At 39.8% G+C, this 13526-nt stretch overlaps 1 protein-coding gene across 1 annotated transcript in view; it reads left to right on the top strand.

Moving 5' to 3' along the window:
- KCNN2 (potassium calcium-activated channel subfamily N member 2) overlaps positions 1 to 13526 on the top strand; it is a 173471-nt gene that overhangs the window by 43956 nt on the left and 115989 nt on the right. The window contains exon 3 of the mRNA XM_055436452.2: positions 817 to 1235. Within this exon, the coding sequence (XP_055292427.2) occupies positions 817 to 1235 (419 nt within the window). The remainder of the gene's footprint in view (positions 1 to 816; positions 1236 to 13526) is intronic.

Below are 13526 nucleotides of genomic sequence, written 5' to 3'. Positions count from 1 at the left end.
ATGATCTAGAGCCTGGGGGACTTGTTTACTGAACAGCCAGGGAAGACAGGAAGCATTCCTTTCTGTTCCTCTTATCGTCTATCTGTCTTCTTTTTCTGTCTTTTCTTTGTTTCGTTCATTGTGGAGTGAGGGATGACAGAAGTAGGGAAAAGGAACCTTTATTATAGAAAGAAAGATTGCAAACAAATTAATAATCCAAGGGAAGGCTTTGGGAGAGCAGAAAGAATGAAGTAAAATATAGAGCAGTAGCAAGGAAGCTGGGAGAAACGTTTTTGCCACATTTGTCTGTGGTCCCTTGTGATTTTCTTTCAGAAGCCAAAAATAAGATTATCTGTAAGAACACTCCTGTATTGTTGCATTAGAGGGTATAACTGATTGCCCAGGCACTGTAAATAGATTTCACTGAGAATATGGCTAGAAGTGTGCAAGGTTCAGATCTAGATCCTCAAGGAGAAGAACAGCTTGTTATAAGGCAAGTCTTTCTGACTTCATCTAAGAGGGGGTGGGCATTACTGAGAGGCCCCAGTCCCTTATTTTTAAATGATATCATTGACATGATTATACAGGAGCACAGACTCCAAAATAGCTTCAGCTCCTGTATAGTGAGTTTGTAATCTTAATTTTTACAAAATAAAGTTCTTCTGTGCCAATGCCATTTTCTTAAAATAGTGTACCTGGCTACTAGCATGTACAAGTTAAGACGTAGTGCTCGCCATGATTGCTTAAAGTCACCTGTGATGTATTTTAAAAAGCTGCACTAACCCTTGTGGACCATTCATGCCATACTGAAGCTGATTTTCTACTTTATTTTTTCAGTTGTTCATGGTGGACAATGGAGCAGATGACTGGAGAATAGCCATGACTTATGAGCGTATTTTCTTCATCTGCTTGGAAATACTGGTGTGTGCTATTCATCCCATACCTGGGAATTATACGTTCACATGGACGGCCCGGCTTGCCTTCTCCTATGCCCCATCCACCACCACCGCTGACGTGGATATTATTTTATCCATACCAATGTTCTTAAGACTCTATCTGATTGCCAGAGTCATGCTTTTACATAGCAAACTTTTCACTGATGCCTCCTCTAGAAGCATTGGAGCACTTAATAAGATAAACTTCAATACACGTTTTGTTATGAAGACTTTAATGACTATATGCCCAGGAACTGTACTCTTGGTTTTTAGTATCTCATTATGGATAATTGCCGCATGGACTGTCCGAGCTTGTGAAAGGTAAGTTTGTTTCTTTTCCTGAGAACATAATTTGCCTTATAGTGTCCTTAAAAGTGGGAGAAAGAACACATTTTAGACCAGAAACATGTAGAGACTTATGCTTGAAAATGTGGGGTTCTATTATGAGCTTCTTTTAAATGAATGAGAAAGAACTTTTCTTGAGATACTTTGCATACAGCAATGTCTTGATGATTATGTATTTTTCTTTCTAATCTGACCAGTTTTCAGTACAGGGCTGCCTTTTGCTGCCTTTATAATCAAAACTTGGAGACCTTCACGTTGTGTAGGAGACTTCTATCGGAAATGCTTGTCAAACGGTAATACTGACTCGTTTTGTTGCCTCTTTGGTTTAAGTGTCGATTGTTGTTGAGACAAGTGGGGATGCCCCAACGTGCTTTGCTGATTGTAGCACCTCCTTTTAATAGTGTTCATGTGATTACAGATAAGGGGCTTATAGGTGTATATTTGGTTTTCTTGAACTCTCAACAGTTAGTTAGAAGCGTCCATGTGTCTTTGATGCGTTGTCTGAAGAGCTCTGGTAGTGCAGAGCTAGATGCAGTCTCAGAACTGCTCAGCGAGTCTGGGTTCATCAGTTAGAGCATCTGCAATGTTAACCTTGCCATTTAACAAACAAGCAAAAATAGACTTGTTACGTAAATGGGAGGAACTGGAGAGGGAACCTATTATGACCTTGGTGAAGAAAATTCCAGTTGAAATTAGCAATAGACATATAGCAAGGACTTAGAAGTTTATAGAACTATTAAATATTGGGATGTTGGTGTTCGTAGTAACTAGGTATTTTTAAATTTAGCTTTTGAGAGAAGCCGGAAAGGTTGGGGGCGGGAGGAGAAGGGGACGACAGAGAATGAGATGGCTGGATGGCATCACCAACTCTGTGGACATGAGTTTGAGTGAACTCTGGGAGTTGGTGATGGACAGGGAGGCCTGGCGTGCTGTGATTCATGGGGTCGCAGAGAGTTGGACACGACTGAGCGACTGAACTGAACTGAAAATGTACACACATACATACAAATAGTTTAACAAAGAAAAATATCTTATGAAAATTGTTACAAAAGTAACGAGCCCAGAACACACCTCCCCCGTTTCTTCTTTCCAGAAGCAATCACTTTAAATTCATTTAGCCATTTCTTTGGTAACTACTTTCCGAATTTCCAAGTGATATTGCTTATACTGCTACCTCTAGATTTTTCATCTAGATTTTTCGGGAAGTTGGGGTTTTAGTTTTCTTTCTCTTTCCTGTCCACCTTGCTTTCCTGACTACCCCCACAAAAAGTAATTTTTCTTCCCAGTAAGTCACATAAACACCAATCATCTATATTCCATAGTCACGTTCTTATTCTTATTACTGAGTGAACTGCACTTGTAGTTGAACTATATGGTATATTATAATCATTTTGCCTTTTCTGCACATCCTTTTACTTTCTTTGGAATTAACAATCAGCTCTTTTTATTTGATTAGTTTTCTTAGTTTTTTATTTAATTAGTTTTCTTAGTTTTTGCTAATTTTCTATATACTTGCCACTAAGTCATATCTAAATTCTTCTACATTATGTAAGTATAGTTTTACTAGATTTATATATATATTGGGGAAAATCTATCAATTTTGCTTCCAACTTGAACGTCTGGGGACTTTCTAAACTGCTTGTCAGTCAAAGTGGAGGTTTCCTTTGCTTTATTTGTATGTTGCATATCTTTTTCCTTGAACCTCATTTTTCCCTCTTTCTTCACTTATTCCCTCATTTTAACAAAATTCATCTTCCAGTAGCTTCTGAGGGAAGGTGGTGGGTGAGAGATGTTTTTTCAGACCTTGCAGGTATGGCGACTTCTTTCTTCTCTCTTGCTGGGTGGAAAGCTCTAGTTTGAAGAGCGTTTCTCTTGGAACATTGGTGACTTCCTTTACCTCTAACGTCCAGGGTGCAGCAGTCTGATGCTGTTCTCACTTTTTATCTTTTTTTATGGAAACTGAGGATCAGTGATCTAAAATTGCAGCAGGGTGTGCATGCTCAGTCACTCAGTCATGCCAACTCTTTGTGACCCTATGTACCGTAGCCCGCCAGGCTCCTCTGTCCATGGGATTCTCCAGGCAGGAATATTGGAGTGGACTGCCATTTCCTTCTCCAGTGCAAGGGTATATCATGGTGTAATTATTCTATTTTAATGCAGTAAGCCTATCCAATCTTGTAATTAATCTCCTTCAGTTCTTGGAAATTTTCTTGAATTATTTAATGATTTTTGTTCCTGTTTTTTGCTGTGTAGGTGTTGGTCCTTCTCTATTAGTTCTATAATTTTCTTATTTCCCTCTGTGTTTTCCACCTGTTTTTGCTTCATATATAGCAGATAATCTCAATTTTTCTTTCAAGGTCTTTCTTTTGGAATTTTATTTCTTCTTTACTGTATATTAATTTCCATTGTCTCATATTTGATCCTCAAATGCCCATTTTTTAAACTAGCATCATGCTATTTTATTCATAAATGTACTGATTTATTTCTTTAGAGATATTAATGATAATCTTTAATATTTTTTCTCTTTGTGTGTTTTCTGTTTCCCCAGAGATGTACTTTTCTGAGTTTTTGTTTGTTTTTGTTTTGGCTTCAGTCTCTTTTAGAAGCTTTCCTTCAGCATTTAGGTAACTTTAGCAGTCCACATATAATTTAGTTTGAGGCACTAAAGACCTGATTAGAAGCTTTCTGTACAGATCTAGAACTTGTCAACTGTGGACTTCACTACATGGTGATTAGGGTGGGAGTGTAGAACATCGATTTCAGTATCTTTACGTAGTTTTATTTTTCTCTGAATAATCTGACTGACTCATGGGAAATCTGTTTTGAAAGTGAAAAGTGAAAGTGTTAATCGCTCAATCCTGTCTGACTCTCTGCAACCACATGGACTGTAACCCACCAGCTCCTCTGTCCGTGGAATTCTCCAGGCAAGAATACTGGAGTGGGTTGCCATTCCCTTTTCCAAGGACTCTTCAAAACTCAGGGATCAAATGCAAGTCTCCTACAATGCAGGCGGATTCCTTACCATCTGAGCCACCAGGGTACTGTCCTGCAATGAAGGTAGATGCCTGGGTGACAGTACTTGGAAATTGAAAGATGTTATAAAAAGAAGAGGTTTCATTTAGTATATGAATATTTATTTATTTTCCTAGCTGCAGTGGAATTAGGCTGTCTCTCTCCAGCGTGTAATACCCTGTAGTCATCTGACAGACCTTGTGTTTTACCTCTCCAGACAAGAAACTTCCAGATTTCTGCCAGGTTGGTGAAAGGCATTACCAGCAACACAGAGTAGAAGCAGGAATCTAGGTGTCTAAGTGCTTTTGTGCAATATTTGAACTGTCCTTTCACTGAAAGTTCCATCATGTCTCCTCTCACTGAGGTCCTGGTGCCGAGAATTCCTGAGTCTTTGGTGTGTGTATGGAGGGAGGGGCAAGAATGCTGGTTCTCAGTGCAGATAAGGCTGCTTTCTGACCAATTCTGGTCTAGAATTCTCGTTTCTCAAGTCAGGTAAGCCACTTGCCATTTGTCAGTTGGCTTTCTAGCTATGTTATTACTGTCTTGTCACTCTTAACCCATGAAGGAGTTGTGCTTTTCTTGTTTGCTTTCTAGTCATTTTAAGAGGGTTTTGGGAGGGAGCTGAGGCCTGTGTGTCTGTTGAGTCCACCTGCTTTTATGAGAAATTCCCTAGTGACTAGGTTTTATTGCTACATATCTGAATCTTTTTTAAAACTTCTCTACACAAATACGATATTTGAGGCATTAAAGATTTTCCTTTTTTTTTCTTTTTTATTGGAGGCTAATTATTTTACAATATTATATTGGTTGGTTTTGCCATACATTGACATGAATCCGCCCCGGGTGTACATGAGTTCCCGCTCCTGAACCCCCCTCCCACCTCCCTCCTCCCCTTATCCTCCCTCTGGGTCATCCCCGTGGTAGACTCCTTATGGTGTGCTTTGTCTCCTAGCAGTCATGGTACTTAGAGGCTTATAATATTTTCTGAAGCAGCTGTACCTGTAACATTTAAAGAATAAATATGGAAAACTGTATATTGATATATCTGTGTAGTCTATGAGGATGACTCTTCCTTTAAAGTTGTGCATAGTGTTAAAGCATTAGTTGCTCAGTCATGTCTGACTCTGCGAACCCATGTGCTGTAGCCCGCCAAGCTCCTCTGTCCATGGAACTCTCCAGGCAAGAATATTGGAGTGAGTAGCCATTCCCTTCCCCAGGGGACCTTCTCAACCTGGGGATGAACCCAGGCCTCCCTCTTCGCAGGCAGATTCTTTACTGTCTGAGCCACCAGGGAAGCCCCAAAATGGTGCATAACAGTATAACAGTGGAGGTGAAAGCTTAATCGAACAATATGTACATCTAGTGCATCTGGTCCCTAGTGCATCTGCTTCCCAAGGGCCAATTGCATAACATAGCCTCAGGATATGGCGCATGTCATTCATTTTCTTTTCAGAATGGTTCATCTTAACTTTTTGATCCATTGTCCCCAAATACAGAAAGCCCGAGGCAAGCTGTGTCAAATCTTTTCACGTCCCTAAGTATGTGTGCTTTTTTAACACGCTGAGGTTATTAGATGACAGACCTTCCCTGTTTTCATATAAAGAGGCACAAGAAAGCGAAAATTGTGTTTCATATCAGGAATGAGTTACCTAACTGGACCAAATCCGTGGGTTGGGGAAGGGAGCAAGACCGGACGCGTGACCGGGACACTGGGGCTTAGCGTCAGTTATGAAATTCAGAGGCTGAACAACCTTGGGCCAACCAATGTGCTTCTTTCTGCCTTGCATTCCTCACTGCAAACTACATGGATTTATAAACTTTTCTCTTCCAAAGATAACATTAATTTATAATTGTACAAGTGTAGAGAAGAAAATCATTAACCAGCGTTGTGATAGTAGGAGATTTTCCCCATTCTGTTTTTCATTAAACTTCCCATTTTGTTGCATAGATCTCTAGACTATAACTTGTAAGATACAAAGGTATTTTAAAAATTTGCTTTGTTTTCGCAAGTTAATTTTGAATGTGTTGTAGCCTGCATATTTCTCTTCCTTAGCTGCTTGCTTTCTGGCCTGTCTTCCATTCTTTTGCGAAATTTGCAATACTGAAATATAATACACAACTCTCCTGTTATTTGGTTTGGAATTTGGATTTGTATGAGCTCTACCAGGCCCATCTTGGAGCCCTCCAAGCATTCTTTCCATGTAAAAGGGTATTCACACCCGACAGAACTTCTCTTCTTAATTAGAATAACTAAAAATATTTTTTTAAAGGAGAGAGCTTTTGAGAGAGAGAGAGACAGGCAGATGGCTTTCTGAAGCAGTTTGTTTTGCAAACCTATCTGTCCCTTTCTACCAAGTACAGCACACATAGCCGTTTCTGGAAAATGTTCTCCACTAATGAGGAGGCACCCTATAGGAGGCGTCTATTCCTGATGTGACTCTCCATGTGCCTCTGATTTGCCTATATTTAAGAACTTTCTCCTTTTCCCTTTCTCTCTCCTTCCCTCCCTCGTCTCCTCCCTCCTGCCGCTCCCTTTCTCTTTCTCTTTCTTTCTTTCTTTGATAAGAGGAAGCAGAGTGGCAAATATCTGGTGTTATTTCTGTGGCCTCCATTTGTCGGGAGGAGGCTGCCCAAGACCAGATCACAGCATCCCTCTCTCTGCTTCTAGTCTAGCCTTGTGTTGTGGGTATCAGACCTGCAAAGAACACTCCTTTTTGAAGCACCCTGGGAAGTGTGGCCTCAGGCTGTTTCAGAGAAATTTCAGGAGCATTTGTATTAAAAGAAGTCTGTCTTCCAGAGTTCATGGTCCTGAAAATTGGGATTATCCCATCCTGACTTACACTTTTTCAGACTTCACTGGCTCTATGAAGATGGCATAGGTTAGTGTTCATCCCAAAGTGTGTTTCACTGAACACTGTTTCAAAGGAAGGTGAGGAGCTGTTTTGAAAGCGGTGGGGCTGGATACTGTGGGCCAACTCTGTGTTACATAAAGAAAGGTGCTTTTTTTCCTTTTTACTTCTTAGAGCATTTAATATGTGACTGTGCATTGAGAATATCCAAAAGGAGGAAAGAACATTTATTTGATCAACACCGTGCTCTGTCAATACTGAAGCTTCAAAAGGAGATAGAAAATTATTGTAACTTTCTACACAGTTTGAGAATTTTTAAAAATGTTTCTTTGTTCAATATATCTTTTGCTTTTGGCTGCAAGTTTTATAATGTGGGTGAGGGGTCAACTTTGCGATGGAGCTGAAGAAGGGAGAAAGAAAGGCAGGCTGGGCACTTTGGTGGCAATGTTACCAACCTGGAAAGCAACCATTGTGGAAGTCTGTAATAAACTAGAGATGCTAGGCACTGTTTCTGTCACTGGAAAAGATTCCTTTAGTTAAGACATTGTAGCCAGAAACACTGTTTTTATTCAGCTCATTGTTTTATCTCTAAGAGCATTTAAGTATGCATTAACTAATAGGCACTAGTTGAGAGAAAATTTTCTAAAAATGACTTAAGAATCAGTTCAGTTCAGTTCAGTTCAGTCGCTCAGTCGTGTCCGACTCTCCGCGAATAGTTTGCTTTTTTTTTTCAAAGTGGGAAAATTGGAGAAGCAAACAATAAAATTTATTTTGAATAGCTTCTTATCATCTAAACTGCATTTTAGGTGGATTAAGAATAAATTCTTTCCATCACTAAAAACAGATGAAAATAAATTTGTTACTTACTTTTTAAATTATCCAAGACAACCTGAGGAATGGAGTTTCAATTGTGTTTAGAATCTACCATTCAGTGTCTTAAAAGTATGTTTCATTTCTTGCATTAATCAATTTGGACTTTTTAAAAACTCTGTCACTTATAGTTCATTTTTATTAATTGCTTGAAGGTGATTTCTGAAATGCAGTTGAAACTTACTTTGTTATACTGTGGGATATTTGGAATATCACCATCAAATCATGTCCCATAATGAAACTTTGTACAACATACATTTCATAAAAAATAGCTGTTTTTAACACAAGGATTGATTATGTCTTCAGGCATCAGTATGATGAAGGGGGACTTGCTAAGGAAAACCCTGGTAGAATTAGAATATCTTATTTTGTAACTAAACAGATTTTTATCCTTTTAGGACCAATTCATAAAGGACATCTGATTTGGGCCTCCATTTCTATTGACTATGAACCCGGAATATCATCTACATTTTATCCATACTAAGATAAGATGAATACCCTTATTCCTGAAAACCAAAATAATCAAATTTAGAATGGTAGTTGTTTGTGTTCTCAGTCGCTCAGTCATGTCCAACCCTTTGCAACCCCTTGAACTGTAGCCCACCAGGCTACTCTGTCTATGGAATTTTCTAGGCAAGAATACTGAGCAGGTTGCCATTTCCTCCTCCAGGGTATCTTCCCAACCCAGGGATCGAACCTGTTTACATCTAGGAAATTAATTAACCATTGTGGTGGTTACCTTTTTATAACTAGAGGTGAACCTGTCACTCTAAAATCATACACATTTACAACATCCTCTATATAGAGGACAATTTTACATAAAACTGAACTTGAAGTTTCAATAAGTAATAAGGTATTTAAATGGTTAAGTGATCTGTGTTCTAATTTTCAAATTTCTCGTTTCAAAAAAGTTTTTGTTTGCTTTAGTTTTTTAGTACGGTATAAACCAGTTTCTCAAGGAAGAGAGGTAGATGGGATCTGAAAGTCTCATTTGTTCTATTTATTTATTTTTATTATTTAAATAAGATCACATGTAGGGGAGTGCAAAGTGAGAAGCGACATAGAACACAAGCTTGTTTTCCTGATCTACCACATATGATTTAGTTTTTACATCTTTAGGAAATCACCCATAGGCCTATCCTTTTTCAAGCCCTGATCCCCAGAGATGCCTCAATTCCTGTTGATTTACTTAAATTTGAAACATGTTTCTTGTGATCAGTTTTCTTCGATAGTTGTAGAAGTAGTTGTAAACTAAGTATCACAGTGCTTAGGAAACATCCTGCCAGCACCTTGATTTATTGCAGTATCCTGGATAATTAGATTATTTTTCACCACTTAAGTTTCAGCTGTTGCTAAGTAAACTAAGCATTTCATCAATGGGTTTGTAATCTGTGGTTGATGGTAATGTAATACTTTGTAAATTTATACTTTCAGGGTCTGATTCATACATACGGATATAGCATTTTCAGGCTCATAAGTGAGTCACTACTCTAAAATGGGCCCTTTCAAGTTATAAAAGTCAGCAGTTTGAAAGCATTCATCGTGCATCTGTGCCTCACAAAGCATCAATGCTCAGTATAATGTTTGCCAAATAGATTGGTTGTTAAAGTCTTACAGAAACAAAGTCAGGACTCTCTCTAACTCGATTTTCTCTTTATTCCAATGTAGATAGGATTTGTTTTTTGGTCTGTCTCCTGAGCTAACAATGAGGATTAATATTTGTTTGCAAGGTCCTTTGAGATCCTGGTCTGATTGAGTACAGTTTGAAAATACCAGCAGTGGTTATGTTCAAGCAGAAACAAATGAGAAGCCGAGCAGCTAGCAATCCAGTCAGCTCATCACAGTCCTCGTATCCTGACATTCTTGCCAATGTCCAGATTCTATGCAGTAAGCGCTCTGAGTGTCTTCCCATTTTGGAAAACCCTTTGGTCATCTGTATATAGTACATTATGCAGAGTGTGTGTACGCCATTCTGGGCAACGTCCTTCTTCTCCCCAGCTTCAGAACCACCATGCCAGATAAAAAGAAAGATCGTAAAGTCTAAATGTAGATGTCCTGACAGTCAAGCTGTTTTGTCTTTAAGAAAATTAGTGTATTTCTTAGACATCCAGTGGGGCTTGTTTGGCAAAAGCACAAGTGTTCCCTACTTGCCTGTAGGATTGTCTGTGTTCTCTTTCAAACTTCATGTCCTTTATTTATTTTTTAGTGGTAGCTTTTTAAAACTTCATTTCATTTTATATTGGAGTATAGCTGATTTACAATATTGTATTTGTTTCAGGTGTACAGCAAAGTGATTAAGTTTTATATATATATATATATATATGTATATATATTCTTTATCAGATTCTTTCCCATATAGGTTATTATAGACTGTGGAGTAGAGTTCTTTGTGCTATACAACTCCTTGTTATCTGTCTTATACATCATAATGTATATATATTGATCCCAAACTCTGAATTTATCCCTGCCCCCAGCTTTTTCTTTGGTAAGTGTAAGTTTGTTTTCAAAGCCTGGGTCTGTTTCTGTTTTGTAAATAAGCTCATTTGTATAATTTTTTAGACTCCACTTAAGTGATGTCATGTATTTGTTTTTCTGTGATTTCACTGAGTATGATAGCCTCTAGGTCTGTCCGCGCTGATGCAAATGGCATCATTTCGTTCTTTTTATGACTGAGTAATGTCTGCTGTATACATGTACCACAGCCTTCTTCCTCCATGTGTCAGTCATTCATCTGTACCCAACCCTCTGTGACTGGACACGCTGAAAAACTCAGATCATGGCATCTGGCCCCATTGCTTCATGGCAAACAGAAGGAGAAAAGGTGGAATTAGTGACGGATTTCCTCTTCTTGGGCTCAAAAATCACTGCAGATGGTAACTGCATCCATGAAATGAGAAGATGTTTGCCTCTTGGCAGGAAAGCTTTGACAAACCTAGACAGTGTGTTGAAAAGCAGAGACATTACTCTGTCAGCAGAGGTCTGTATGGTCAAGGCTGTGGCTTCCCAGTGGCCACATATAGTTGTGAGAGCTGGACTGTAAAGAAAGCTGAGCGCCAAAGAATTGATGCCTTTGAACTGTGGTGCTGGAGAAGACTCCTGAGAGTCCCTTGGACAGCAAGGAGATCAAACCAGTAAACCTCAAGGTAAATCAATCCTAAATACTCATCGGAAGGACTTATGCTAAAGTTGAAGCTCCAGTATTTTGGTCATCTGATGTGAACAGCTGACTCATTGCAAAGGTCCCTGATATTAGGAAACGTTGCAGGCAGAAGAAGCAGAGGGCGTCAGAGGGTGAGATGGCTGGATGGCATCACTGATGCAGGAGATGGTGAGGGACAGGGAGGCCCTGGCATGCTGCAGTCCATGAGTCTCAGAGTCAGACATGACTGTGCAACCGAAAAACAACAATATTCCATTGTATACATATATCACATCTTTATGCATGTGTGTGTTGGTTACTCAGTTGTGTCCAATTCTGTGTGACCCCGTGGACTGTAGCCCCCCAGGCTTCTCTGTCCAAAGGAGTTTTCCAGGACAGAATACTGCAGTCGGTTGCCATTCCTTTCTCCAGAGGATCTTCCCAACCCAGTGACGGAACCCAGGTCTCCTACACTACAGGCAGATTCTTGACCATCTGAGCCACCAAGGAAGCCCCTCTTTATCAATTATATCCTTTGTTTTTAATGTTACTGTATGGCAAAATAATGCTCGGATAAATTCAAAGCAAAAAAAATGCTTTTATATGAGATAAAATGTACAAATTTTGAACATTTAAAGAGTTTAGACAAATCTGCCTTCTATTTTGAAGTTAAACTTTTATAACCTTAGAACATGTCAATGGGCTTGCTTCGTGTTATGATAATTCTATTAGGGAATGTAGGTTTTAGAATTGTATCCCAGAGCTGGTATTGTGGTGTACACTTCTGGCTTTACTCACTTGAGAGAGTCTGGATGGATTGTGTCCCCACTGCTTGCCTGGTCAAGCAGAATCTGATCTATTGATGCTTTCTGAGGACCCACAAATAGGAAAAGGAGTACGTCAAGGTTGTACATTGTCACCCTGCTTATTTAACTTATATGCAGAGTACATCATGAGGAACGCTGGGCTGGAAGAAGCACAAGCTGGAATCAAGATTACTGGGAGAAATATCAATAACCTCAGATATGCCGATGACACTACCCTTATGGCAGAATGTGAAGAGGAACTAAAAAGCCTCTTGATGAAAGTGAAAGAGGAGAGTGAAAAGGTTGGCTTGAAGCTCAACATTCAGAAAACAAAGATCATGGGATCTGGTCCCATCACTTCATGGGAAATAGATGGGAAAACAGTGGAAACAGTGTCAGACTTTATTTTTTTGGGCTCCAAAATCACTGCAGATGCTGATTGCAGCCATGAAATTAAGACGCTTGCTCCTTGGAAGGAAAGTTATGACCAACCTTGATAGTATATTAAAAAGCAGAGACATTACTTTGCCAACAAAGGTCCGTCTAGTCAAGGCTATGGTTTTTCCAGTGGTCATGTATGGATGTGAGAGTCGGACTGTGAAGAAAGCTGATCGCCGAAAAATTGATGCTATTGAACTGTGGTGCTGGAGAAGACTGTTGAGAGTCCCTTGGACTGCAAGGAGATCCAACCAGTCCATTCTAAAGGAGATCAATCCTGGGTGTTCGTTGGAAGGACTGATGCTAAAGCTGAAACTGCAATACTTTGGCCACCTCATGTGACGAGTTGACTCACTGGAAAAGACTCTGATGCTGGGAAAGGTTGGGAGAGGGTGGAGAAGGGGATGACAGAGAATGATATGGCTGGATGACATCACCGACTCAATGGACATGAGTTTGAGTGAACTTTGGGAATTGGTGATGGACAGGGAGGCCTGGCGTGCTGTGATTCATGGGGTCGCGGAGAGTCGGACACGACTGAGTGACTGAACTGAACTGAACTGAAGAAGCTCAGAGGTGTTACTGCGAAGTAAGAGGCCACCCTGCCAAGTTTTGTATTCCTGTTTAAGGGGTCTTCATTTCTGAAATACTGATAGTTTTTGTTCCTCTTCTCATCCACCATCCATGCCTGTATCATAGGGATCCCTGTTCTTTTAACCCTCCTGAGGCCACTGGCATTTCTCACGATGGAGCAGGTATTTGGGTTGAGGTGTGGTAGTGGGTGGTTGGATGGTAAAGGGATTCAAGGTGCCTTGTTAGACAGGTTTGATGTGGTCTTGAGGAAGAACTAGGAAGGGATTGTAGTTATTTGTCTTTGGTATAATATGAGCAAAACTTTTACCTGGTCCTGGTTAGGTGAGGGGATGAGTTTTCTCTCCAGTTTAAAGGTATTCTTTGAGCACCTGTGGTGTTCTATATTCTGTGCAAATAGAGGTAGTTATAAAAGCCCCACCTGAGCTCATCTTCTCGAGGATAAAGACCAGATCTAGTACCACCCTGAGCCCATAGTTCAGAGCCCTATAATATCTGGGTCAGAGGAGACCTTACAAGTCATCTAATTCTGTCAGGTCAAGATTGATACCACTACCATAGC

Source organism: Moschus berezovskii, chromosome 9 (assembly GCF_049115385.1).
Source record: "Moschus berezovskii isolate FMDL1 chromosome 9, NW_MosBer_1.0, whole genome shotgun sequence".
Classification (NCBI taxonomy): Eukaryota; Metazoa; Chordata; class Mammalia; order Artiodactyla; family Moschidae; genus Moschus; species Moschus berezovskii.
Note: the sequence above shows the minus strand (reverse complement) of the source record. Positions and strands in the feature narration are given on the sequence as shown.